At 55.7% G+C, this 27,975-nt stretch overlaps 2 protein-coding genes across 6 annotated transcripts in view; one reads left to right on the top strand and one right to left on the bottom strand.

The window, feature by feature from the left end:
- The first annotated feature begins 54 nt into the window (after positions 1-54).
- PIN1 (peptidylprolyl cis/trans isomerase, NIMA-interacting 1) lies at positions 55-15,073 on the top strand. Of its 2 annotated transcripts, XM_021705592.1 has the most exons (5): positions 195-258; positions 2,289-2,501; positions 10,140-10,250; positions 11,165-11,270; positions 15,030-15,073. In XM_021705592.1, exons 1-5 carry the CDS (start codon positions 201-203, stop codon positions 15,052-15,054), a joined length of 513 nt encoding a protein of 170 aa, XP_021561267.1. In that variant the 5' UTR covers positions 195-200; the 3' UTR covers positions 15,055-15,073. The 2 variants fall into 2 exon arrangements, with proteins under 2 accessions (XP_021561268.1, XP_021561267.1); XM_021705593.1 differs by lacking the exon at positions 15,030-15,073 and having other exon boundaries at positions 55-258; positions 11,165-11,788.
- A 328-nt stretch (positions 15,074-15,401) lies between these two features.
- Positions 15,402-27,975, bottom strand: part of OLFM2 (olfactomedin 2) — a 58,375-nt gene continuing 45,801 nt past the window's right edge. For 2 of the 4 annotated variants that reach the window (XM_021705291.1, XM_044918094.1), the window contains exons 2-6: positions 20,234-20,383; positions 18,493-18,639; positions 18,026-18,245; positions 17,574-17,680; positions 15,402-16,556 (exon numbers count right to left, since the gene is read on the bottom strand). In XM_021705291.1, the coding sequence (XP_021560966.1) occupies positions 15,879-16,556; positions 17,574-17,680; positions 18,026-18,245; positions 18,493-18,639; positions 20,234-20,383 (1,302 nt within the window). In that variant the 3' untranslated portion in view covers positions 15,402-15,878. Of the gene's footprint in view, positions 16,557-17,573; positions 17,681-18,025; positions 18,246-18,492; positions 18,640-20,233; positions 20,384-27,975 lie in introns of those variants that run through there. The other 2 variants (XM_044918095.1, XM_021705292.1) reach the window with 2 other exon arrangements.

The following is a 27,975-nucleotide window of genomic DNA, read 5'->3' as shown; positions in this document are numbered from 1 at the left end:
AATGCGGGGAGGATCCGCCCAGTCTCGCTGTTACCCAATAGAAAGCCTGAAAGCCTCTCTGGACTGTTAGGGTGCCCAATGAGCATCGTCGCCAGGCCCCGGAGCAAGGCGTACCGAGCCAATCAGCGGCGGCGGTGGGCGGGCGCGGGCGGCATAGGCGGTGCGGTGGAGGCGGAGCGGGCGCTGCGGCAGGAGGGAAGATGGCGGACGAGGAGAAGCTGCCGCCCGGCTGGGAGAAGCGCATGAGCCGCAGCTCAGGTGCCGCGGGGGTCGGGGCTGGGGCGGGGCCGCGCGGGCCCGCGGAAGCAGGGCTCGAGCTCGCCCCTCGGGCGCGGCGGCGCCGCCCGATTCCCGTGGGGTCTTGGCACCTCCGCGTCTTCCCAGGGTAACGGCCCGGGCCCGCCCCGTGGGGGCTGCGAACCTCAGCAGCGGGGATGCCGGAGGAAACTGAGGCAAGGGGCGGGGCCGGAGAGACCCAGCGCGCTGCCGGGGTGGTGAAGGGCTGGTGATCCCCCTGCACTCCCCTGGGTGATGGCCCTGGCCCTGCCGATCCGGCTGACACCTTTTGGCCTGATGGACCTGACGTCCCCGGGGAACGTTTCTGCACTCCGTTGGGCCCGGGAGGCACCCCCGGGGAAGGACACCCCAACCCCATGCTCAGGGCGTGGCCCCAGGGTGTTGCCCGGCCTCGGGTCCACAACCTACTCCTGCTAACCCGTCTGCCATCCCCACCCCATCTAATGCTGAGTCTGCCGGATCCGCCCGGTGGTATTCTGCCTGAGGATGGACCGTGTGCTGGGAGCCCGATTTAAGGCTTATCCACAATAATAATATCAGTAATAGGGCACGTTCATCTCACCGCCCAGCATTGTGCCAAGTGTGTTTTAAGTGTGTTCTCTCTCTGACCACAACTCTGGGAGATAGGTAGTTATTACCCCCATTTTGCAGGTGAGGAAACTGAGGTCGGAAACTTAAGGAACTCACCCAAGGTCATTCATTCCAAGGGGGTGGGGGCTGGATTAGAAGTCTGACTGCAGAGCCCCCTGCCCTTGTCACTGCAGACTAGTGAGGGGGGCCCAGCATCTCACCGCACTGCCTCCATAACCCATAAAAATCACAGTCACAATGATTTCTGTTAATTGAATGCCAGGCCCTCTAGTGAGCACTTCCCGTAGATCATCACTATTCTCCACATTAACCCTGTGAAGTTATGTCCTTAATTCTGCCACTTCACCCCCACTTTTCAGATTAGAAAACCAGGGTTCAGGGAGATAGAGGCCATTGCTAAGTTTTTAAAGTCAGTCACTGGCTCAGCTCTCACCCAGCCTGCTCCAGCCCTGCTCTGTGGCTGCAACCTGCAGCATGAATCTGATGCCCTACCCAGTTCTGGGCCCCCTCTCTTGCCATTTATGCTTGATTCCACCCTGGTGGTTTTCCTCAGGGGTGACATTCAGCTCTTCACGGTGCTGGGTGCAAGTCATCCATGCAACCCAGGCAAAATCTCAGCCTCTGGAATGATGCCTGGGCTCTCCTGGGTCCTACTTCAGTCTTCTCGCTTGCAGCCTTCACCCCTACTGCTCCTCAGGCACTGGGTAACGTCTGGCCCCCAGGAATGCTGTCCCTAGTTGTGCAGCCCCGTGCACCGGGTGCGGGTTAAGAACAGAGCTTTCGTGTTTGACAACTTGGGTATAATTCCTGCCTCCAACCATGTGTGCCCGGAGTAGAGCGTACACTCAGGAAACATTACCAAAGACGTGGAAGGTGAGGCCTCATTTCTGTCGTCTATAAAATGGAGATAATAGCTGTCACACTTCTGGTGTGTCCTAGGCACTACCCTAAGTGTGGCAAGAGCTGTGAGCTCACTCAGTCCTTAGAACAACCCTACAAACAGGGACTGTTGTTAATCTACATTTTACAGGTGACAAAATTGAGGCCCAGAGAGGGTAGCTCACACGGTGAGTGACAGAGCCAGATTTGAATAGGCAGCCTGGCCACCTAGTACATGCTGCGAACCACTCCCTGTCCCCCGCGGCTTCCTCTCTCCTGTCACTCTGGGTTCTTTTCCTCCTTGAAGTCTCCCAATAACTGAAGTTACTACATTGTCTTATTTGCTTGTTGGGTGCCTGTCTGTCCCAGCACCTAGAACGTCAGCTCCCTAAGGGCCTGTGGCACGTGGTGGACACAGTGGATTTGTTGAATGAAGGCATTCCATTGGCCAGTGCCTTGTCTTGGCCTCAGGGTGGTGTCCTTTGAGCAGGTCCCCACTGAATCCCTGCCCCCCCCCCCAGGCCGGGTATACTACTTCAATCACATCACTAATGCCAGCCAGTGGGAGCGGCCAAGTGGCAACAGCAGCAGTAGCAGCAAAAATGGACAGGGGGAGCCCACCAGGGTCCGCTGCTCACACCTGCTCGTCAAGCACAGCCAGTCACGGCGGCCCTCGTCCTGGCGGCAGGAGAAGATCACCAGGACCAAGGAGGAGGCCCTGGAGCTGATTAATGGTGAGCAGGGCTGGCAACAGGTTAGGGGGGAGAATGGGGGTGGGGGGTGTCCTCTCCTTGGGAACCGGAACCAGCCTTGTAGACCTCACACCAGATCCTGCACCCCAACCAACACAGCCGTCAGCGTTGGCCGACACGGAAGTGCCTGAACATGACATGAGCCTGGGCCACACAGCTGCCTCTCCTTTTCCTTTCTGTCTGGCATCTGAGGGTGAGCCAGGTTAGGAGGGGAGGACCCAGCCTTGGGGGCTGGCAGACCTGGGTTCAGATGGTAGCTATGCCCCGTAAGCTCCAGGACCTTGGGGGACTTGCGTAACCTCCTTGAGACTCAGTTTTCACCTCTGTAAAATGGGCGTTGTCACATACCTGCCCCCGAAGCCCATCGCGGCAATTCTGCGAGGTGAGGGTGTTCGGTGCCCAGTGGGCCCTCAGTCATTGGGAGCTATTGTTGATGGTAATGTCATCAAGCAGGGTTCTGGGGCACCTAGGTGGGTGGGTCGGGAGGGAGGTTGGAAAGGTAGCAACGTAGAACTTGCTAGCAGAGTTCGTGACTTACTTCTGCCCTGAGAGGATGCTGTTCCTGTCTCTGTTCTGTTTCCTCCACAGTCTAGAGCACTGGTGAGTACACAGACTTTTTCTTAAAAGGCCAGATGGTGAATACTTTAGGTTTTGAGGCCGTACATCTCCGCTTTGTAATTGATGGCAGCCTGAGATAATCTGTACCCAAGCGGGTGTGGGCATGCGTGTCAATAAAACTTTATGAAAACAGCAGCATGTCACCCATTACGGCTGTCAGTTGCAGATCCGTGGTATAGAGCTGCCTGGCATGGCCACCACTACCTACACGGGGCTGTTTCCGTTTAAATTAATTAAAACTAAGTCATATTAGAGATTGGTTCCTCACACACTGGCCACACTTGAAGTGCTCAGTAGCCACATGTGGTGAGCGGCTGCCATCTCAGCGCAGACCTAAAACATTTCCATGCTTACAGGGAGTTCCTTTGGACAGTGCTGGTCTGGATCTCACGTGTGGTGTCATCATTCAGGCTCTGCCACCACAGACCCCAGACCCCTCCTGGGCTGCTCTTACCACACATGACCCAGTGCCTCACCCAGACCCAGCTGGCCCGAGTGCCCATCTGGCTCTGCCCAGTCCTGGCTGTGTGACCTTGAGCAAGTTACTTAACATCTCTGAACCTGTCTTTTCATTTGTAAAATTCATGTTTTGATAATAGAACCTACACCTCATAGGGTAGTTGTGAAGACTCTGACCTAATGCAGTGAAGCTTGAATAACAGTTCTGGTGTCTAGTAAATGTTCTGTAATTGCTAGCGGTCATGATGATTGTTGTAATGAGCACAGGCCTGGCAAAGTGCACAGTCAGTCAGTATTGGCTCTTGTTTTACTGTCACATCCCTTGGTCCAGTATTTGGCCTCCAGGATATTACTTAAACCCACCCACCACCACCCCCTCCCCCCGTACGGTGTCTGGCCTCTGTGAGCCTCACACCTCAGCATTACAGAGAGGAGCAGAGTTCATGCACAGAATCTGGAAGGCAGATTAAAGAGCTCGCCTCCTGAGCTCCGTGAGGACAGGGACTGGCTCTCTTCCCACCGTATTCCCACCGCTCTGCACACAGCCTGGGCTACAGTCAGTGCTCACAGCCTTGTTTCAGGAACCAACGGGAAGTGAGAAGGATTCCTAGCAGAGGAAGTGGCAGAAGTAAAAGCCTGGGGCAAGGCCATAGCCAGGACTCCGGGGAAGGCCGCACGGGCGACTGAGGGGGGATGAGACCCTGCAAGGGCATGTCCCAGCAAGGTTGAGGGGGGCCCCAAGTGAGGTGAAGAGTTTGGGTCCTTTCTGGAGATGGCAGGAAACATGGCCACATATGACGTCAGGACGGCTCTGCAGTGCTTTGCTTTCAGGAAAGAGCTGTGTGGCCGGAGTGTGAAGGGCCAGGGAAGCTGGAGGGCCCAGAGCCCAGGTGGTTGGGTCTAGCAGTGAGCGATGAGGGGGGTCTGGCTGCCCGAGGGGAAGAGGAGGAAGTGGGTGGGGAAAGCCCAGAGAATCACGCGGTGACTTGGGTCTTCCCAGCTCAAGTGGTCCCTGTTCTGAGGCTTTTGGACCCACAAGAGTGAGCAAGAGGCAACAGGCATTTGGAGATTGAGTCTCCACTGGTGGAGGGGACTTGGGAAGAGGCGCAGTCTGGGGAGGGACTCATTAAGTCTGAGGGGCCCAAGGAAGAGCCGTTGGGGGGCAACTGGGAGAAGGTCTGGATTCAGCAGAGCAGCTGGGCCAGAGACGGAGACCTTTGGGACAATCCTGTAAGAGATGGCAGGAGGCTGAGGCAGGAGGGCACGGGCAGATCTGAGCGTGCGTGGGAAGGAAGGCTGTCAGGCCATGGAGATTGCCTGAGAGGGGAGGTGAGGGTGCTGCCCCATCTCCAGGATGGACAAGTGTGCTCCCGGTGAGCTGATACTGTGGCAGGAGCCTGGGGGTGCTGAGGTCAGCTTAGGTCTTAGAGAAGGGGGATCGGGGAGGTGCTCCCAGGAAGCAGCCGGGCCCTGGGGCCTAACCCTAAGTCAGTGCAGACTCGGGCGTGTTAGCAAGGGCTGGACTCACGGACCCGCACAGATGGCCTGGGGGAAGCTGGGGGAGGACCTGATGGGCCGGGGGGGGGGGGAGCAGATTCTGGAGAGGTCCAGGGGCAGAATCAGGACTGGGTAACGGGTTAGCTGGGCAGGGGAGCGGGGGTCAGAACCAGTGTGGCTCATCCTGGAGTCACACACAGATGGAGCCTGGTGCCAGCCATGTGGCCTTGGGCAAGTGTCTCAGAGCCTTGGCTGAATCATCTGTAGAACGGGGGCAGGACGGCCATGAGGTCCAGGGGCCGGCCAGCGGCGGACTGCCCAGCAGAGCAGTGGGCTCAGTGCCAGGTGCTTGCTGTCTACACGGGACCCCGGTCATTGAGGCATGTGTGTTTGGTGGCCAAGGTCAGGACAGAGCATCTGCTGCTTCCCTGAAAGAGCTCTGGGCAGCCTGGTGGGCTCCCATGTAGACCCGACAGTGATTTTGGCCTGCTTACTCAGTGTCTTGAGATGGGGCTGGATTGGGGGGGTCATCAGGAGAGCGCAGTGAGACGGTGCGCTTCGTAACCACTCACTCATGTGCCGTGTCAGCAAGCTTGGGGCGTCCAGGCCTGCTTTTCTCTTCTGTGAAAGAGGATGTTCCCTCTGTCCTGGGCTGGTTCCAGGTGATCAGGAGATCAGGATTGGGGGCTCGAATCTCATCAGTACCCATTTAGGTCCAGTGCTCCCCACTGCCCCGAGGGGACAGGCTGCCTGCAGTAGGAACCAGAGTGTCCGCATTTTCTGCTGAGGCTCCTTTTTCTCTGCAGCTGCTGGGCTGTGGCCAGGCCCTGTCAGGGATCTGAGGACCAGCTGCCTGTCATTGCCAGTGTCCTTGTCTAAGGAGGCCAGGCTGTGGAGAAGCCCTCTCCACCTGCTCCCCATCCCTCCAGCCCCATAGGCCCAGGGCCTGAGTGTCCCAGGGAGGCCCCAGTGGAAGGAGCAGCTCCCTCTGCACACAACCATGCTGAGGACTTAAGGGTCCCAGGGAGGCCCTGGTGTGAGCAGCAGTCCTCATACCCAGGGTCTGAGGGTCAATGAGCACCTTTGGCCTAGTGTCCCCACCCAAGATCAGTGAGTCCCTTCCAGCCTGCTGGCTTCAGGCTGGGTCTCTGGTCTCTCGGGGCCCCTCCCACTGGATCTTGGATCGTCTGGGACAGCAGATCTAATCCTGTCACCTCTTTCTCTGTCCAGGCTCCTTCCCTAGTTTGTCTCTAAACCTTTCTAGGGGCGCCTGGGTGGCTCAGTCAGTTAAGCATCCAGCTCTTGATTTTGGCTTGATTTCGGCTTAGGTCACGATCTCAGGCTCGTGAGATCAAGCCCCCTGTTGGACTCTGCGCTGGGCGTGGAGCCTGCTTAGGATTCTCTCTCCCTCTCCCCCTCCCCTCTAAAAAAAAAAGAGACTCAGAGACCACCCGATTTGTTTACTCACTTTCCCCTAAATAACTGTGGTGTATTAGCTCGGGGTGCTATAACAGAATACCACAGGCTGGGGATTTATTTCCCACAGTTCTGGGGCTGGAAGTCTGAGGTGAAGGTTCACACCAATTCAGTTTCTGGTGAAGACTCTCTTCCTGGCTTATGGATCGCTGCCTTCTCGCTGTGTGCTCATGTGGCCTTTCCTTGGTGTGTGCACATGGGGAACGAGACATGGAGCTCTCTGGCGTCTCTTCTTGTAAGGACACTAATCCTGTGGGATCAGGGGCCTCCCTTATGACCTCACTTAACCCTGATCACTTGCATGAAGGCCCATCTCCAAATACAGTGACACTGGGGATTGGGGCTTCAACGTATGAATATGGGGGGACACAATTCAGTCCCTAACACAGGGACGGACAACTAGTAACTATCAGGAGCTTGCGCTGCACCAGGCACTGTGCCTGCCGGAACTACCCCTCCTGGTAGCCCTCCAAGGTGGGAGCTGCTATCATTAGCCCATTTTACAGACCAGGCAAGTAAGGCTCCAAGAGGCAGTCAGCCACCAGGGTCACTGAGCTCAGGAGGGGTAGAGCTGAGGTCTGAATGCGGTAGTGGGGGTCCAGAGTTTGGCCTCTTCGGCCTCAGAGACGCACTGAGCAGGCCAGCCTGTGATCTACCTGCTGCGACAGGTGCCCTTCTGTCATTCAGCCAGTTTCAAGGGCTCCTGGACTCCCCGAAGCAGGTGGGAGTTCCTTGCTTCAGACTCGGAGCTCCTTGAGAGGCCGCCCCCAGGTCTGCCTCTCTCTCAACCAGAGCCCCGTTGGATGGGTGCCGTCTTGGTGAGGGGTGCTGAGGCAGGCAGGCCAGGCCAGGGCATTGCGGTGGGGGGGGGGGGGCGTGTGGTAGGTGCTTCCTTTTCTCCCCCTCTTGAGCCTTTTGATGTGAGGTGCACAGGGAAAAGACATGAGGCTCCAGTGTTCCTGCCTAAAGATCGGAGGGGTGGATCCCACTCCCGCCCTCCCTGTGGCCTGTGTCTTTCTCATTTATTCATGAATCCCTTCAGCGTTAGCGAGCACCTGTTCTGTGCACAGAGCAGGGTGCCGGGAACGCAGCGGTGAGCAAGGCCAACCGGCCCTGCCCTCCCAGCATGAGGCGGGTGACAGACACACACACAGGACACTGGCAAACGCAGGGAGGCACCTCACACAGCGGGGTCTTGGGAAAGGCTCTGGGTGAGGCCAGAAGACAACGTACGCGCTTCCTGCGGGAAGAGACCATTAAGCAGAGGCCTGGAGGTGGTGGGGGCAGAGCAGGACTGGGAGAGATGTCCCGGCGGAAGGGGTAATCCTGAGCCCACGGGATGCACAGGGGTCTGCGGGTTCCCTTGCATCTTGACTTGTGGCCAGACTCCTAAAAATCAGCTTCTAGAAAGGAGTGGAGGTTTTTTGTTTGTTTTCTAATCACTTGCGGCTTCTCTCCAAGCAGAATGTTTTCTGAGTTGGCTGGTCAGAGGAAGATTTGGGTGCTGTGAACGATGGCGGGCAAAGGCTTGGCCAGGCCGTCCAGGCTCAGGCGGATCCGTTCTGACTCACGGCCCCAGCCCCTGGAGCCTGCGCGCCCCGTGGTGCTCGTGCGGGGTGCTGGGCATGCGCGGACAGGGCCCACGGGGAACTCTGTGTGCTCAGGATTCTCCGGCCCGCGGATCGGGGTCCAGACAGAAGGGAGAGGGGGAGAGATCTCGAGGCTGCCCAGGTGAGGCGGACAGATGGCCAGAAGTCCAGGGAGTGGAGGGGGAGGGGGGTGTCTTGGTGATGCCCGCTTCAGGGTGGATCGCGGTGGGTGCAGCTGGCACAGGGGGGGCCCCCAGCAGCCCAGGGGCTTGTGTCACGTTGGCGAGCCTTTCTGACCAGGCAGCGTATCACACTGACGACCAGACCAGACTGAGACGTCCAGGCGAGGGGGCCCAGGGATGGGCAGATCACACAGACACAGGGGGATCCTTAGCACTGAGATGCACAGCCCTCATGGAAAGGAGAATGTGACGTCTGTCAAGGTCTCTGAGCCAGGCACTGTGCTGTGTGTCACTGTGGCCTGCTGGCAAGTGACTGATGCTTCAGAGGCAGCGGGGTGGCCAGGACATGACAAGAGTGACAGGGACATGGGGAAGGCAGGGGTGACGCGGGGCCAGCTGTGGAAGCAGCCAAGCAGATCAGATACCAGGACACTGGTTGCTGACGTGCTGTGCAGCAAGATGGGCCGGTAAGTGTGTTGTCACGGTTGTGATGTTTCGATTGTGGTCCTAGCGAGGTTCGTACTAGCTCAGCTTCCAGCAGATGGCCTGGCTGGGTGTCTGGGCCTCAGAGCACCAGGTAGATTAGCCAGCAGTGTCCCCGTGGTGCTTAGACAGCAGCGGTGGACAGAAGTGTCATGGTGGTGTTGAGAAGTCCATAGGCAGGTATGCCAGGGTGATCCTCACGTCCAGTGTGGGCTGGGTGGGTGTGCGGAATGTCCCTAGGAGAGTAGCTGCCTGGGAAGCCATGTGGGACCAGCCCGAGGTGAGGGGCCATTCTGGTGGTCGGGGGCCAGGTGTCCTGGGAGCCCACCCAGTGGCCGCTCATTTGGGTGCTAGGGCAGCTGGTTGGAGCAGAGGAGGAGGCCCTTAGGGAGGAAAGGATGGGTTCTGGCTCCAAGGGCTCACACCTGAACTCAAGAGCAAGTGGGGGCTCTTCCCTGCCAGGCACACACAGTCCTGCGTGCTTTGCCCCCCGCATGCTGCCCCTGGCGTCCCTCTCCCCTCCAGGGAGAATCCGTACCCAACAGGGACAGTTCGTGCCACACAGAGGATGAATCCAGAGTGATGGCAACACAGCCTTTTAGGGCAGCTGGGAGAAGAACTGTGTCAGGGGCCGTAGCCCGTGGGAATGACGCGTGTCCCACCGAGGCTGCCTTGTGGTCTCTTCACAACGCCCCAGGAAGCAGCCTGGGCCTTGCATTGGACAACTGAGGCCCAGGGACTGAGGATTCAGCCGACTCCTGTGGCAGAGCTGGCCTGGTGCCCCGGCCTCCTGCCTTTCTCCTAGAAGCATCTAGAAAATTTGCCCATCACCACCCTGGGGGATCTGGGTGGGGGCCCTGGGTCCCAGCATCCCTCTTCAGTGTCTGCCCTGCCTTCTGCTCTCCTCCCCAACAGAGCCTGGAAGTAGATTTTTTCCCCCAAAATACGTGTTGGGGGGTGGGAAGAGGTCATGCTATATTCATGTTATGTTGAGCGGGGAAGCACTAGGAGTGACAAAGGGAGCAGGGGTGGAGGAATGGGGTGTGAGACCAGCATTGACCACCACGGGGTCAGGGTGTGCACGCATGCGGAAGGCATTTCATGGACACGTGTGACTGTGCACATGTTGGGGGGGTGGCATTCATGGACATGTGTGAGGCGCGTGCTCACACATGCTCGTGTGCAAAGTAGGGCAGGGCTTGCAGGCCCCCTGTGCCGAGTGAAGAGCCACCCTCCACCTGGAGCCCTGCACCCCATCCTGCCCTGCCTCTGATGCGAGGTCTCCCTGTATGTCCCCGTGTCATGTGTGTCCACAGGCTACATCCAGAAGATCAAGTCAGGAGAGGAAGACTTTGAATCTCTGGCCTCACAGTTCAGCGACTGCAGCTCGGCCAAGGCCAGGGGAGACCTGGGTGCCTTCAGCAGAGGTGCGCAAGGAGCGGGCACTACCTAGCCCTAGAGGAGTCTCTGTCCCGTCAGTGGGGGTCCCCCAGCCAGGCGGAGGTTGGGAGGGACAGCCCCAGCTGCACAGGCCTTCAGGGTCCACCAGGTGGCAGCACAGTCCCGCACGCTTCAGAGGGAGTCGCCCTGCTTGGGGGGGCGTGGCGGGGCTGCTTCTGCCTGGTGTCCTTCCCTCCTGTGGTGGGGAGTCCCTCTGGGGGTATCTCTGCAGTTGTCCCCATCATGGACCCAGCAGGGTAGGTACTGGCTGCCATTTGCCTCTCCTCTGGTTGAGGGGTATAAGGCTGGGTCCCCTGAGAGCCCCAGGGCCTGTCTCCAAGAATGCTCCTCCCAACACCACCCTCAGGAGTGGGGAAAGCAGGGGTGAGGAGAGGAGAATTCAGATCGGCAGCCCTGAGTTTAGGCCTGTCTGGCTCAGGCAGTGGGAAAGGAGGAGCAGAGCGGATCAGGCCACCTCCTCCTCCTTTCCCTCCTCTTCCCCCTCCATCCTGGAGTCTCCGGAGCATCAGGGAGGGGCCCAGGATGGGGTGAGGAGTGTGGGGAGAGCCAGCAAGGGGCTGTCAGCTGCCTGCCTGCCCCAGGAGGCAGGCGGGACAGATGATGCGGCAGGGGCTGGCAACGGGGGCCCGGGGAGACAAGTTCACCGAGATGTGCCTCCCAAGTGCCCAGCGGCAGAAGCCGCTCTGCCTGCCATCCCTCATGCTGTCCTCGGGCTTCCTGGGGCTTCTTAATGGCCCCGCCGCCCCACTGACAGGGCCTTAAGCCGCATGATGGATGAGCATAGGGCTCAGCGCAGGTGGGAGCCCCATCTGCCTGCCCCACCTGGTCCTGGCCTGCGGCCGGGCCTTGACCCTCACACGCCATCCTCACGCTTCCCCAGGTCAGATGCAGAAGCCATTTGAAGATGCCTCCTTTGCACTGCGGACAGGGGAGATGAGCGGGCCCGTGTTCACGGATTCCGGCATCCACATCATCCTGCGCACGGAGTGAGGGGTGTGGGTGGCTCAGGCCTGGCCTGCAGGGTCGGGTGGGTCGGGACGGGTGGCTGGGCCCATAGACTCTGCTCCCTGCTGTCAGCCGGCCAACGGGTGCCCCTCCCTGCTGACGTCACAGTATTTATTGTTCCCAAAATGGCTGAGGGGAGCTCTTCACCACTGGGGGCTCCCTCTCTGCCCCCAGCTGGGGCTGTCCCTGCCAGACTCCTCTCCCTTTTAGGAATTGACTTCAGAAGGGCAGGTGGGTGGGGAGGCTCCCAGACTGAAGGGGTCAGGGTGACCTGTCCCAAAGAGAAGGCCTGGTCAGCTGAGCTGCCCCCTCTGCCTGTCCCTGCCACCCAGGTCCAAGATGGGGGCAGGACGGCCTTGTTTCTGGTTATGCTATGTTCCTCTATTCAACTGCAAAAAGCAAATGCTCCACATGGGGCCCAGGCTGCCCACCTCCTTGGGGCCCTCACTGAGGGTCAGTGCAGCCCCCTTCGCACCCTCGATTAAACTTGGAACCACTACTCTGCTGTCTTGTGTCTCGTTCCCTCCCCACTGAGGTGAGGGGGGAGCTGTCAGGAGCAGTCGTCTTCCACCGTCCTTAGTGTCCCACGTATCCAGGCTGCATTTCCTCCCTGAGAAGCCTCCCTTCATCCTGGGCCCGGGGTGGCGGTGGGGGGTCCAAGCAGGGAAGTGGGGCGCCAGTCAGTGTCCATGGTCCTCAAACTTGGGTGTTTAAGAATGTTCTAGAATGCTAGGGCAGTGCCCTGATGTCACATCTCTGGATTCAGCAGGTCAGGGTGGACACACACACACACACACACACACACACACACACACACACCCCACCCACCCCCCCCTCCCCGGACCAAGCCACTCCACTCCCAACTAGAACAAATTACACCCAGCACCCTGAGGCCTGCTTTCCTGTTACCACAAATGCTTCTGGCAGGTTCTTCTGGATCCTGCCTCCTTCTCAGATGCTGTTACCTTAGCAACAGGGGACTAGCCAGGAAGGGAGGGGTCTACTGCCAGGTGCCTCTGAGAGTGGGGATCCTACCCAGCCCTCTGGGGGAGGGAGGCCCTGTACTGGACCGAGGAGAAAGGGCTGTCTTGGAGCAGAGGGGATGCCTATGGCAGAGCCGGTCGAGGCACCTCCCGGGTGGCCTATGGGTGTGGCCCACCTGCTTTCTGTCACCTCCTCACAGCTACCCCTGTGCCGGGGCCTGGGCTGGGGGCCCAGTTCAATCAAGGAGTTTATGGGCTTAGCCCACTCTGCCCCCCTCATTTAATGGGAACCATCCCAGATCGGGGCGGGGGGAGGGTGGCAGGCTAGCAGGGCTTGGGGACCTGAGCAAAAGAAGCCCTGCCCAGCCCCGTCCCAGGGGAGGCCCCTAGGGCTGTGTCTCATAAACAGTCACTTGGGCCAGCTCCCATCTGGCTGGTTTCTAGAGCAATCGTGCTCTGCTTGCTGCCTGCCAGAGTGTTTGTCGTTAAGGTTTAATGGGCCTCCTCGCCACTCCGCAGGCTGGAGGGGGTGCCGGTGGGCTGGCTGCACCTGCGGGCAGAATCTTCCATCACCTGTGGGGGCCAGCAGGCAGGCAGCAGCACCCCCGTTCGCACCAGCAATGCTGTGGGGTCGGGAGCGATCACACCCCTGCTGACCCCTGGAGCCTCTGGGAAGGAGCAGAAACAAAGGGGGTGGACAGGGGGCTGAGAAGCTGCTGGGGGGTGTTGTATGTTTTCCTGTGTGGGGTTGGCAGGAACATGGTCTTTGCGGCATTCTGTCACCTTGGGCGTGTGTGTGCCCAAGCATGCGTGTGGCCGTGTGACTCTAGTTATCCCTAGGTGTGTGTCCTGTGTGACACTAGGGAGGCCCCCTGACCGGGTGTGACCACCTCCCCCCGTGGACCTCCTCCTCCCTTTGTCTAGCTGTGCAGCGGCCCAAAGACAAAGACAAAGGAATGCCACCGTTAGCTAAACATGCCCCGGAGTCCACTCAGTGTCAGCGTGAGTCATGAAGTAGCTCTGGCTTCCCTCACCTGCTCCACAGCCCCACCCACCGCCTCCTGCCTGGAGGTGGGGTCGTAAATCCCAGGCCTTCTGGATGGTGACAGCGGTGCAGTCTTCCCTCCTGTCCCCTGGGTCTGGCATCTCCCTGCCCAGAATGCCTCAGGGCGGGGGCGGCGGGGGAGAGCGGTTTCCAACCTTCTGCCACGTGCACCAGCCCAGGTTTCTGTGGCCACGCGGCAGGGCTGGGCGGATCACCTCCACTTGGGGTAAGGCAGGCACTGCCACGGGATGGGCTACGAAGTTCCCCACTGTAGCCGGGCCCACGTCCACGAGGGAGCAAGGCAGAGGTGGCGGCAGGCAGCCTAAGGCGCACAAGGATCCTGGCCTGGGTCGGGAGTGGACGGGTATCCCTCCTGCCCATCCTTGGTTGGAACAAAAGCCACAAACGCAAAAGGGTAAGGAGCACTGGGCCTGCCTCTGTGTGTGAGACAGGGACAGGGAGGTTAGGATGCCGGGCGCTTTGGGCATCTGCTGGACGACCGGCGTGCAGAGGTGACCCGCACACCCGCACCCAGCCCTGCGTTCTGTGTGCGTCTCCAGGGCTGGGTGGATTTGGACAAAGACGGTGGAACTCAGCAGCCCTCTATCCCCGACCTTACTTTGGGAGTAGGAGAGACCAGTGAACTACTCTTCCACCTGCACCATGCTCATTTGGGGGATTTGCCTGCAAATAAATACGGATAGGAGGGCTGGGCTGCAGAGGTCCTAAGTGGCCCCTAACTCTGTGCCCTTTTTTTTTTTAATCAGGTACAAAGTGCCTCAATGGGCTTATCCGGGAATCAGTTCTTTTTCAATGTCAAACTTGTTAATTTAAATGGAAATTAATTGCTTTTCTTGAAGATTTCTTTAAAAATTGGTTTTAAATGAATGCATTAGGCAGTTACATTTATTATTCATTGGTTTCATTTGCAGTATGGTCCCCGTGTCCTGCGTTCCCGGAGATGCCAGCACAGAGCGGAGATGATTTAATCAGAGAGGCCATTAATTAGAGATGGGCGGGGGAGGGTAGCTCCCAGAAGAGCTGGTGTCGCTTCCTCCATGATCTCAGTGGGGTGGGATCTAGGCCCCTGGGGTTCTTTACATAATATTCCTCCCCAGATTGAGTGGGGGCCATGTGGTGGGGCCAACGTGGGGGTGGCGGTCAGCACTACCTCTGTTCCCAGCCACTGGCCCCAGAGGTGACTCTCCCCACTCTTGCAGTCTGTCTCACCTTGGCCACCAGGGATCTGGCCAAAATAAGGTCCTCATCTGTTCTTCCCCTTCTGTGCCCCCCACTCCCCACCTTAGTCACATCACCAAGGCTCCTGAGGAATTGGCCTCTGCTTCTCCGGCCTCTTCCCGGCTCCCTCACGCTCCTTCCTGCCTCCCATACTTCCTAGCATGGCCGGTTCTTCACCTCCAGGAGCTGCCTGTAGTCTTCGTGTTGGGGCCCATCTCTGCCCAAGCCCCTTCCAGTGAATGGGCTCCAGGCGTGGGGTGAAGGTGTGTTCAGCTGAAGGCACCCAGTGCCCCCTTCAGGCTGTGTCTACCTTTTAAGTAGTGAACTTAGAACAGGTGCGACTCATGTAAAATGATTTTGAAATTACAAAGCAAAAAGAGAAAAGGAAAAATATTGTGCCCTACTCTCTCATACCCAAATTCTTAAAAGCAGCCAAAGTGTTTAAAAAAAAATTTTTTTTTTTAAATTGCCAGATGGTTCAGTGATGCACCAGCGTGATCAATGAGTGAAAAACCAGTGATGGAGAATATTCATTGGAGGCGTGTTTTCATTGTTGTGATAGAATTCTCCGTTGTTTGGATCAAACTGCCTTCAAATTGTTTTCAAACAAAACAACTTTGGCTTGGGTCTCCTCACCTGTCTTCCGGAAGGCTCGCCCTGCCATGCAGCCCACCTGGCCCCCAGGCTGGGCTTGTCTGCCCCCGGTGCCCACAGCTTGTGGCCTGGGACAAAGGGGGCCCAGTCGGGATGGGTCTCCAGGCTCACACTTAGCCTCCACCTTGCCTCCTCTGCCCCACTGCGACACACAGAGCAACCAAAGCATCAAATGTCAAAGGTCCCGTTTATTCCAGCAACCTGAAAAGAAAGAGTGTAAATAAAAAAAAGAAACCGATCCATGCACTCAACTCCTTGAAGGGGAGGAGGGGGCTTGGAGGGAGGGTCTGGGGAGATGGGTGGGAAGCAAGGAGGGAGCGGAAGGAGAGAAGAGAGAGACTGAGTGGCAGACAGGGAAAGAACTGGAGAGTCAGATCCATGAAAAGACAGAGACAGAGGGACATCAATAAAAAGGCCGAAAGAGTGAAGTATCAAAATCAGAGACCGACAGAGGAGAAAAGACACAGAGAGAATGCACTAGTAGAAATACAGGGGCAGAGAAGGAAAGCCCGGCAAAAAGGGAGGGAGAGAAAAAAACGGACAGGAGAGGGGAGAGAGAGGGCCCGACAGAGACAGAAAGCGAAAGGGCCCCAGGCGGGCGGAGTCGAAGGGCCCCCCCCGCCCCGCCCCCCGCGGCCCTCGGGCGGCAGCCTGAGCTCCCGCAGCCGCTAGGGGTCCCCCGCGGTGCTGATGACGTGGAAGAGGGTGACGTTGTAGAGCACCTGGTGGCCGTTGTTCCAGGTGTAGAGGGCCCGCTCCCGGGGGTTGTAATCCAGCATGGAGATATGGGAGTACTGGTTGTGGAAGGGCACGTCCGTGTACTCGTAACTGGACGTGTTGGTGAAGTAGGCGAAGTAGACCTTGGCCCCGGCCAGGTGCGAGTTGGTCACGTAGAGCACGCCGCAGATCATGAAGGCCTCCCCGGCGCTGCGCTTGGGGTAGCCGGTGTCCCAGGAGCGCACGACCTCGAGGGTGTGCGGGTCCAGCCGGCTGACCACGATGTTGCCCGCGTTCTGGTTGGTGGTGTACACGGCCCAGAGCCCGCTCTCGTCCACCATGAAGTCCATGTCCGAGAAGCCGCCCCAGGAGTAGGGGAAGGTGTTGTTGTAGCCGGCCCCCGGGAGGCTCCTCTGCACCAGGACGGAGCGCGAGCGGAAGTGGTACTTGACTACCACGTTGCTCTGGTACTTGTTGTAGAACAGGGAGCCGTTGTACACCACGTGGCCGGTGCCTGCCCACGGCTGCGGCAGCAGGTGCTGGATAAAGTTCTGGCCCTTGATGAAGTCCCCCAGAGTGCGGAACTCCAGGACCCGCCGGCCCTTGTAATAGCCATCCATGTACCAGACCTACAAGAGAGCCGCGCGTCGCTGCCCAGCTGCCCGCCGCCACCCGAAGGCCCCAGCAACCGCCCAGGAATCACCCGTGGCCATTAGGGATCCACAGTCACTTAGTGGTCATGAGTCAGTCCGGATGTCCAGTGACCATTCGTGACCGGCCATAGTCCCAGTCATGGGATCATTTGATCAGGAAACACCATGGGTCTGAAAACAGACACTTGCTACCTAAGGATCAGGGCATATCGCGGTCCCTGGTGGGCTCCCGGGGCCCAGGAATTCACCGCTCATTGGAGATGGGATGGTTGGTTAGGGGTGACGAGGTCACTTGAATTCACCCCCGTAGCCACAAGATGACCCGGCCTGTCAGCAGCATCTCCTCTACCGTCACCACCTACCGTCACCATGTCAGTCAGCAGGGGTGCGTGCCCTCACTAGGGCTGGTTATTGGGCCAAGCATCTCAAAAACTTTCATGCCAACATTATCACGACCATTTTGAAGATAAGGAAATTGAGGCTCAGAGACATTAAGGAACCTGCCCAAGGTTCTCTAGCTAAGAATTTGGTGGCAGCCGGATGCAAATCCAAGTCTGATTCCCAAACCCAAGCTCTTCACCACTTGGTTGAACCCCCATAATCCCTGGGAGGCCAGTGATCATAGTGAGACAATGGCTATTTACTACCTCTAGTCGCTGTGACACTCAGTGGCCACCTACTGACCGATATCAGTCACTAGGATAGTCACTGGGCAGTTAGTGGATGGTTCCTGTGGGTCAGAGGTGATGGGCAATCGTGACCATGGAGACCACTGGAAGTCCAAACGGTCAACAGACTTGGCTGTTCTCGGGGCTGGAAGGTCCTCGGTCACCTGGGGTTACTAGACAGTCGAGGGGAGGGCCAAGGGCTCTGGAGATCCTAGGACACTTCAGCCTACAAGAGAGGCATTGGTGTGGAATTGCTGGGCACCTGTGGGCAGCCACAGGCTGTCTCCCCCAGGCTCTGACCCCTGGGGTGGGCACAGTCACTCACCCGGCTATCCGCACTGGGGGCCATCGTGTCAGTCATCCAGGAGCCAAAGCGGGACCCCATGGCCCGAATGGTGATGGGGTTACTGACCCCAGTCAGCTTCCCACAGCCTGGGAGGCAGGAAGAGGGTAGATAAGGGTGGAGGATGGGAAGAGCCCGAGCGACACAGGGCAAGGATGATGTGGTGTGATCAAACTGGGAAGAGCTGGGACCAGGGGTGAGGGAAGATCCAGAAATCTGGTCCCAAGATGGAGTTAAGTTGAGGGTAAGGGGACTGGGAGTCAAACCCATCAGGGGCATTTCCAGTTTTGGGGTCTATTTTAGGCCTTGGGTAGAGAAGTCAAAGGTCAAAGTTTAGAAGTTAGAGGTCAAAACCATGCCCAGCTTCTGGGCACATAGGTGGTATTAGGGTTGGGTGTGGAGGTCAGGGGTCAAAGTCAAGGGTCAAGGCATACCCAGCTTCTGGGCGCAGGCATGGAGCCGGGCCTCCAGGGCCATCACCCGCTGCTGCAGGTCCTCGTACCCGTAGGCGCCCATCTCCTCCTGGATGGCTGCAAGGCTGCTGGAGAGATTCCTCACCTCCTCCCGCAGGTGCAGGATGGTGCGAGTGTCCGCCTTGTACTGCTCCAGGACTGAGCTCAAGGGCAACAGCTCCGACATCCTGTCCTTCAGCTCCTGCCCACCAAGATGGAACCCTCACTGATCCTAACCCCTGACCTTTGATCCAGTCCTGACCCCAGTCTTGGACCCATAGCTTAACCCCCTTATCTCTGATGCACACCTGGCCCTTGACATTTGTGCATACTAGACCCTGGAACCCAGCCTACCCTTGGTCCCTCCCAGACATGACCCCACTCTCAGAACTAATGGATGCCGATCCCAACTCTTCCCTTGGCCTCTGACCTGACCCAGAGGGACCCACCTGGAAGCTCTTGGCTGAGAGGGACCCATCAGCCGCCCGGAGTCGTGCGTCCAGGCTTCGCATGAGGGTCTCCATGCTGCGCACGTACTGGAGGTCACGGTACGTCCGCAACTCAAGGACCTCCATGGACTGGGAGACGTTCTGGACCTAGGAGCTTAGGAGGGTTAGGGAAAGCCGGACTCCTGCCCTCCCCAAGCCCTGAGATGTCACAGATGAGGCCTGGCGGAGCCGGAGGCCAGCACCCAACCAACCTGCTCCCCTGATCTTACCGGCAGCCTCCCCGCCCGGTCTGGCCATTACCCCCTCTCACCTCCCACCCCTTCTTCCCTGGTCTCCAGGCTTACCCTCTTGCCCTGCCCCGCAGTCAGTTCTTCATACAGCAGCCAGAGGGAGCTTTTCAAAAGGAAGACCCTGCGGCCAGTCCTGCCTCCTCTCCATGTTCATCCACTGCGACCCACCAGCCCCCTTTCCTCTCACAGACTCTAAGCTCCTTCCCGCCTCAGAGCCTTTCCACCTGCCGATCCCTCTACTGGATGCACTGTTCCCCTCGTCCTGCCATGCTGGCTCCCTCACCCTTCAGGCCTCATCTCCAGCATCACCTTCTCAGAGTGGCCTTCCCTGACCCCCTGCCTCCTGTAGCCCTCCACCCTCTCTCCCTTACGTGGTTATGTTCTTCCCAGCTACAGCTACTATCTGGAACATTCTCATTCATCAGCCTCCTTCAGGTGAGATCCTCATGGGCAGACCCAGTGTCTAGCTCATCCACAGCGAAATCCCCAGTGCCCAGCACTGGCCTAAACTAGATGCTCAGTAAGTGCTTTTCAGCTACATGATCGAACTGAATTCCCTTGCCCTAGCCTCTCCTAACCCCGAATGAGGACCCCCTGGTTCCCATTTCCACCTGTCTAAGGTGAGCTCCACCTGGTTAAGGTAAACTCAGAGACAGCACTGGGTGCTTGTGGAAACACAGATTTTCCTGAACCCCTGTTCACACGACACTTGGAAGTTCTCAGAAACCCAACAGCCCAACACCCACCCTGGATGCCACAACACATTTTTATAACCATTCTCAACAATCAGGGGATCCCACGTGGGTGTCCCAAACTGGCCAAGCAGTGCTGGTGTTGTGGGCAGGGCAGGATCCTGCAGAGTTCATGGGTGGGAGAGTCCAGGGCTGACCGGGATCTCTTCTGTTCTCACCAATCCCTCAACTTCCTCTTCCATAGGATAATGATGGTTAACTGGTCCCTTTAGCTGACTAATGAGCAGTTCAGCTGGATAGTGTCAAGGGACAGCAGTCAGTCTATAAAGGGCACCAAAACATCCTCAGGGATGTTTTGAATGGGGACTGTTTTATATCAACCATAGTCAGAAGGGGACAGAATCTTGTATGTGTCTTGGGTTGGAGGGTGAGACCCCTCCCCAAGGGACACAAGACACTTTTCTCGGCAGGTGAGTCTGGTGAGTTAAAGAGCTGAGTAGGGCATGCCTGGTGGGGCCAGAGATCACACACAGGAGACTCAGATGCTGCCTCCCTGTCCGCACACGATGCTCAGCTTCTCCAAAGAAGCACTGAACACATATTGACTAAAATAGCCACCTGGAGGGGAGCCAGGTTATCCACCAGCTCTGGTGGATATATGGCTATGCCTGGCCCCCAGCTGGCCTGGATGGGGGCCGAAGGCAGGGTAGAAATTGGGAGATTTTCACAGCCTTCCCGGGGCACATGGAGGGTTCTTACCTTCTCCATCAGCTGCCGCAATTCCCGGCTCCGGCCATCGCGGGAGCAGGTGCTCTGTGCCGGGATCACAGCCGTGCAGATGCATTTCCCGTCGGGGGCCTGGGCTGAGGTATACAGCTGCCAGCCTTCCTCCGGGCTTTGGAAGAGGGTCTGCAGGGAAGTCAGGGGTCAGAGAGCAGGAACCCAGTGGGGGATTCACCCTGCCCATGCTGGGGGAGAAAGAAGACCCAGGGAAGTGACAGATGCCCTGGAATGTGCTGGACCATGTGCTGAATGCCTGATGCATGTAATCTCAATCCCTCCTCAAGGAAACCCATTTTACAGATGATGAGACTGAGGTATGGGGGGATTAAGGAACACGGCAAGGAGTTGTGGGATTCAAGCCCTTCCACAAGACAGGAATTTATTCTCTCGCGCATGTTCACATACATCCATCATTGCCTCCATGTGTACGAGTGGGCACAGACCCACTTGTACTGATCCCCAAGCCTGGACCTCCCTCCCTGCTTTCGCAGCCCACTGTGAAACATGGACTCTGGCTATACCCCAAGAGGCACTAAGTACAACCCTACTGTTGTCATCTCCCACCCCACCCCTGCTCCTGAGAAGCCCAGGTAAGGTAATGGCCAAAGGGTGACAGAATCCTCATAGGGACTTCAAGGCCCTTGAAAAGAAAGCATCATTGCACACTCCTAAATTCAACTTCAGGTCAGTTTATGATGCTTAGGTAATTCAGGGATCAGTCATGGCTGTTTCCCAAGCCATGCTCCTTGGAACACTGGCAATCTTTCCAGGCATGCTCAGTGATCAAATAAATTTGTGCATTGTTGGGTGAAACAAGTTCCTTTGATGCAGGACTTATCAGAGCCCTTGAAATGCTGATGTGCATCAAGAAATTCCAAAATTTTCTACACTTATTAGAAACTATGAGTGCTCATTCTACGCCTGGCATAGGGTCTGGGATAGGGCTAGGAAGAGAGAGGTGAAGAAAACATCTGGCTGCTGCCCATGGATGGAGGAGACAGACATCAAACATGTAACCCCACTGATATTTCTAGAACTATTTATTGCAGTGAATGCTCCAAAGAAAGTGCAAGGAGTAACAGGGGGTCTTCCTCAGGCTGGGGATTTCAGAGGAGGTACCCCAGAGAAAGGACATTGAAGTTGAACTTGAGGGATGAGTGCCAGGAGAAGGGCATAGGGGAGGGGACACTTTTGACAGCACAAATTCAAATCAATATCTGGAGGTATTTGAGAAACATTGTTCAAAAAGCATTGAGTAATCACCGGATGGAACATGGTGGGCCCCCAGATTAGGCCCTCTTGAGCTTCCCCAGAACATACTGGACTTAGTCACAACTCTCAGTCTTTTTGTTTTTATCAGGGCATGATGGTCTCCTTTGTTCAGGAAATATTTGGTAAGTTCCTACTGTGTGTCAGGCTCTATTGTGGACATTGAAAACACAGCAGTAAATAAAATGCACAAACACAAAAGCTCTTCTAGGAGCTTATGTTAGACAAAGACAGAAATAGAAAAGCAAATGCCAAATATTTAAAGGGTGATGAGTGCCATAGAGATAAGTAATATAGGGAAGGAATGATGGGGGGGCGGTGCTGTGGTTGGGGGTTGCAATTTTAAGGTGGCCTGGGAGGGCCTCCAAAAAAGTGTCATTTGAGTCAAGACCTGAAGAAGGTGAGTGATGAGCCATGCAGATATCTGGGGATGTTCCAGGCAGAGATAAAAGCAGGTGCAAAGGCCCTGAGGCAGTACCATGCCTGATATGTTTAGGAAACATGGAGAAGGCTGGCATGGGTGGAGCAGAGTGAGAAAGGTGGTGGGGTGGGGGATGAGGGCAGGGAGGGGACAGGACAGCATGTTCAGGACCTCTGGGCTGTAGGAAGGACTTTGGTTATTCCTGGGGGAGGTGGGAGCCACAGAGGGTTCTGAACAAGGAGGGAGGTCACTAGACACAGGCGCCCTCTGATGGCTGTGAGAGAGACAGACTGGGGAGCAAGGACAGAAGACCAGGGCCAATGAGACTGCATAGGTCCAGGTGAACAGGATGGGTGGCCGTGGAGGTGGACAATGGAAGATTCTGGACCTAACCAAGATGTGTTCCTACATACCTGGAAGAAATTCTGATAAAACCCAAGTGTTTTACAGAGAAACAAAGCCCCACAATAATTGTTCATTTGGACAGCTGTTAACTGATCGCCCCACAGAAGCTGTTCCCATGAGCCATAGCAGAGATAAGTCAGGCTGTGAGTTACGAGCAATCCTGGAGATGCCAGCTATTAGCCCACCTTTTTTCTCTCCCACTCAATAAAGTCTTTTTTTTTTTTAAGCTTATTGTAATGTGAGCAAGTGATATAATTGTACAGATGAGCTTGACTCCTCCACTAATTTATAAGAAAAACAAACCATTCATAAATGCCATCTGAAATGATTGTAATTAGTCATTCTTTGAGCCTTATGTTCACCCTTTTGAAGTTGGGGGATCCCCCTTTTTGCCAGTCCACGTCTCCTCCATGGAGCAATGAAGTCACCCACCTTGCCAGCCTTTCTTGCATGCAGGTACTACGATTCAGGTAGAGCCAACAGTCACGGCTCCCCAGGCCTACAGTGCAGAAGCATCCAGGATCCCCCCCCGCCAAAGCCCACTCTGCCTTTGCACTGGGCAGGCAGCAGAAGCCCCCTCCACCGCCCCCCCAGCAGTCCCCAACAGTGCCACATAGGAGTTAGTGATAGATATCAGTAGCCCTCTCACCTCTCCGGTAGGAGGGCTCTGAGGGGCATGCTGCAGATAGTTCGCCAGGGGAACCCACTGGGATCTTTGCTCCAGGTGCCCACAGCGGCGCCCTGCTCCTTAGCTCACCCGGCATGGGAGTCCTTCACTTCCCCTACCAGTTCCTGGTGGTATCACCTCCCAGGTGAATACTTGCACTCAACTCCCCACCAGTTCTGCTTCTGAGGGAGTTCCACCTAGACAAGAAGGGGGGACCCAAGAATGCCTTCCACCTTGATTCCAGGAGGATGTGAGACTAGCTTTGTCTCCTTTCATGACAAATCCGGTTCTTTAAAACAAAACAAAAAAACTTGAGTCTAAGCACCCCCATCCGTGTCCCCCTGGCTCTGATCTCCAAGCAATTTGGACAGAACACACCCCCCCCCAACCTCCAAAGGTTCTCATTTGTGCAGAGACAATGCAGCCCAGTTCAACATAATTAACATCTCCTTTCTACAATTCCTAGTGTATCCTTTGAAGCAAACAAGCCATTTTCTCTCAACACGCGAAATATTGAATTGTAAAAGAGAAGCAAGATTTAAGTGGCAAGGAGAGAAGGCCTCCACGGCTTTCCTAAAATAATTGTCTGCGTTGGACGCACCTCGCTGAAGTGTTCTCTGCAGCAGTGTAATTAAATGCCTGGGTCTTGGCTGCCAAATCTCAGCACAGCAGAGATCCCGAGTTTTGCCTGGCAGGTTCAAGTTCAAATCCGCAGTCAAGTTCATGTCCCCGGGAACCACTGGAAATGTCCTGGAAGGCTCACTGTTGGAGAGTGCAAATGTCGGCTCTCTAACTGGGTTTAGCTTGGAACATAGGTCATGAACTCTTGGAGGTCACAGTCCTAAGAATAGAGAATGGCCTATCCTAAGAAAAATGCTTATGACAGCAGGTGTGAGAGCCCAGGAACTGTCCAGGTACAGAAACCTGCGATCAGGTGGCCAGTCTCACCCCAGATGTGGTAAATGTGCTGGAGAAGCTAGCTGCTTTCTTGGCTGAGCTGCTGGCTCTGGAGTTTAATATTCCTGCTAATGGGCTCTAAGTGGGGAAGCTATGTGCTCAAGTAGCTGTTTCTCAAATCATCTTTTCTAGCTGGGATTTTTTTCAAATACTTTCACTGAGGATGCTGCCCCAATTAACCAGCAATCCCCGTTAACAGGTCCAGGATTGACATGCAGGAAAAATTTTTCTCGCTGTCACACCCAGGATCAATCATCTCAGCCTACAGCTCTACCACCTACATCTTGGTTCCAACACAATTCCTGGTTCCCCCAGGGGTGGACGGACGGCTACAGTATCTTGGGGCAGCCATCCGTGGAGAACTGGCTATCGGGGGTTAGCCAGCAGGAAGAGAGCAAGCAGCTGCCTCTTAATAAGACAAGGATATTATTGCATTTGAGGCCAGGTAATTTAATCAGGAGGCAGAAGTGGCTTGGGGCTTAGATATTTATTTGTACCCTGGCTTATTCCAGAGGACTCCAAGCGATTTACAAGGATATTTGTAAACTACCACACGATAGCTCCAATTAGATAGGAGAGTAGGAATTCGATGTTTCTGGAGGGCAGTCTGCCAATCCGGAGCCAAAGCCTCAAGATTTCTTCATTTGCATTTAACCCAGCCAATCCCAGTGGAAGAATTTAGCCCAGGAGAATTGTGCGGACGAGCACTTGATCGCTACAAGGATGCACATTAAAGGGCTGTTTCAAATTGGACCACTGGAATGTGCCCCCTCCAGTTGCTCGACAGTAGGGGGCTTGATTTCAAAACTTAAGGCACATGCATAGGAGGGAATACTACACAGCCAAGAAAATTAGAGTTTAGTGGGGATTTTTATTGTCATCTTCAGATTGGTCTTATCTTCTAAATTTCTCAATCCTTTAATTTTTTTTTTTCTTTTGCAAGGGAGACAAGGAAGGAAGGGAAAAGTGGGGACATAGACAGAGTCAGAAATTAGGCTAAGAAAAACTCATCCTTTTAAAACCCGAACAACCAGCATATGGTCAGGCCATAAATTTGGCTCCAAGTTCCTTAGCAGCCGACTCAAAAAGGAAAAGCTGGTCATTTATGCGGTTCCCAGTGTCCTGAAACAAAAGCACAGCAGATGCTCAGGAGCAAGCTTAACTATTTTCAGTACCGAGAACAGGCAAGGATCTCTCCCACGATCCTCCCAAAAAGCAGTGTCTGTGATGTCACCAGCATCTTTCCAGGCAACATTCTTACTCTGGGTAAGGAGGGGGGTGTGGGCAAAATAGGTGAAGGGGATTAAGAGGCACAGACTTCCAGTTATAAAATAAATAAGTCACAGGGATGAAAAGCAGAGCATAGGGAATGTAGTCGATCTATTGTAACAACATCGTATGGGGGACAGATGGTGACTACACTTCTTGTCATGAGCGTTGCATAAGGTATAGAATTATCAAATCACTATGCTGTACACCTGTAACTAATATAGCACTGTATATTTTTTCGGTTAAAAAAACTTATGACAGGGGCGCCTGGGTGGCTCAGTCAGTGAGGCGTCTGCCTTCAGCTCGGGTCATGATCCTGGGGTCCGGGATTTGAGCCCCGTGTCGGGCTCCATGCTTGGCAGGGAGTTGGCTTCTTCCTCTCCCTCTGCCCCTCCCCACTGCTTGTGCTCATGCGCGTGCATGCTCTCTCTCTCTCTCAAATAAATAAAATCTTAAAAAAAAAAAACTTCTGACAGAAAAAACTCATTTCCTTTGGATGTTTCTTACTCCTACTTGGATGGTAGAGTAGAGGCAGGTGGTTAAGAGCAGAGTCTGGGGGTCAGGCTGCCTGGGTTTATGTCTTTGCTTGGCCACTTGCTCATTGTCTGAAGCAAGTCACTTCATCTCTCCCTGCCTCGGGTTCCTCATCTGGAAAATGGACACGATAGCTGTACCTACCTCACACGGCTGCTGGGAAGCTTGAATGAGTTAATGCCCTCTACGTGCAAGTGATTACAACAGTCATCAGCATGTAGTAAGTGCTATGTGTTTGCTATTATCATTATTATTATTATTATTATTATTATTATTATTATTACCCTCGTGACTCTAAAGCCAGTTCACTAACTTCCTGAAATCAAAACGGTCTATCTCGATGCAGGCACAGAAGTGAGATGGTCTGGAAGAACTGATGAGAGTCCCGTGGAGCTGGGGCTGAGGCCACAGGATGAACAGTCCCAAAAGGCCGATGTTGGAGAGGAGTGAGCCCCGTGGAAGATGGGTGGAGATGCTTGCTCTGTCCTCATCCGCATGTGGCTCAGTCGGCTCCCTGTCCCGGAGTATCTCCTAGATAGAATTTGACGGAGGGGAGTCCTGTCTCATCGTGGCTGGCCGGCAATCAACAAGTCTACACCACTGGCTCTTGTCTCTGGCCCATCCTCTGGTCTTCCTGGAACACCCTGCTTTTCCCACCTCCATGTCTTTGCCTTGGCTGGACCCTCTGCCATCAACACTCTTGCCCCATCTCATGGCCGGACTAACCCTTCCCATTCCTGGGGGCTCTTGCATAAATGTCTCTTCCAAAAGCAGCCTTGCTGTCCCTGCCCCATGTTACCCACCTCTCAAGGCATCCTGTGCTGGCCTTCCCTAATACCTCCACTTCTTCCTCGATGTCAAGCGTTGTTCTAAGCACTTTGTAAGTAGGTGATTGGCAGGGACTGTCATTTGGGCCTTTGATAGGGGAAGAAACTGGGGCAGAGGGTTCAGATCTCTTCCCCAGAGCTTCACAGCCTGCAGTATGGTCCTGGGCTTGAACGCAGGCCATCTGGCTCCCCCCACACCGTACCTTCCCAGTGCTCCTTCAAGGGCTGATCACAGAGGCCGTTAGGACCTCACGGGTGTGACCACTGGCTCAAAGCCTGCCTCTGCCCCTGTCTGTTTGGCTCATTGACTTCATTCCCCGGGCCTGGCATGCCAAATGTTTGTTGAATGAATGACTGAACAGTGGGTGGCCAATGGGACAGAGAGCAAACCTCTTGACAGATCCACCATGCATTTCCCCTTCTGCCACCAAACTAGCTTCTGTCTGTCCTAAGGAGGGATCAGGGATTGTGTGGTATCAGGCTGGAGCCAGGCACCTGGCAGGCTGAGGGGCAGCCATGGCTTCTCCCTGACTGCTGGGATGGCAGAAGGGCCGTGATGAATACACAGGGACATGCCTGTCTGCCACGTCTGAGCCGTGACAGGGACCGCGTCCCTTTGGAGGGCTTGAGAAAATAGCAGGCTGCTCCGGTCAGACCTCGAGATATTGGGCAAATGTCCCCTGAGTGATAAACTTGACAGGTCTTAAAGACGGTATCCGCTTACCCATGCCTCCACAGCCTAAGCAGCTGGGGCTTTGCCTGTGAGAGCCTGTGGCTGGGGGTGACCGTGAGTCCATTCACTCATTCATTCACTCACTCATTCATTCATTCATTCCCTCCCTCCGATCTTGCCCTGAGCGGCTATCCAGTCTAGCAACACAACACAACCTCTTACCCTCTGAAGCCACCCACACCTTGGGGACAGAAGACCCCTAGCACCGCTTGAGCCCCAGTCAAAGCCAATACTAATGTTCTAGGATGTCTTAGGCTCTGCCATCCCAGTACCAATGTGGACCAATAATCAATAACATAGACTTCCTTGGGAAATGCAGGAGGAGACACAGGTCTTTCAGTTTGACTGACCTCCCCTGCTCAAGTCCAAGGAAGGTGTGGAGAAGGCTTGCCTTGTGCAAGTATTTACACACTCAGTCCATTCCCTCCGAGTGTGGCCCACACTGTGTTGGAACCACCATGAATCCCTGCAGACAGCTCTCAAAGTAGGGTGTATGGGCAGGTTTTTGCATCATTCAAGGGTCACGCCACTCATCAGACAAGCTTGCTTTGAGAAAGTGCAAGTCCCTACCACCCCCGCCCCTAAAACTCATGAACACCCTATTTGAGGAGACCTTTCTGGGAGGGAACAAACCTC

Source organism: Neomonachus schauinslandi, chromosome 1, assembly GCF_002201575.2.
Source record: "Neomonachus schauinslandi chromosome 1, ASM220157v2, whole genome shotgun sequence".
Taxonomy (NCBI): domain Eukaryota; kingdom Metazoa; phylum Chordata; class Mammalia; order Carnivora; family Phocidae; genus Neomonachus; species Neomonachus schauinslandi.
The sequence above is the reverse complement of the archived record's forward strand: the minus strand, read 5'-3'. Positions and strand labels throughout refer to the sequence as shown.

Coding starts and splice junctions, on each gene's coding strand:
- PIN1 (XM_021705592.1), top strand. CDS start 201: ATGGCGGACGAGGAGAAGCTGCCGCCCGGCTGGGAGAAGCGCATGAGC. Junction 259..2,288: donor GCGCATGAGCCGCAGCTCAG/GTGCCGCGGGGG, acceptor CCCCCCCCCCAG/GCCGGGTATACTACTTCAAT. Junction 11,271..15,029: donor CACATCATCCTGCGCACGGA/GTGAGGGGTGTG, acceptor TTAAATTGCCAG/ATGGTTCAGTGATGCACCAG.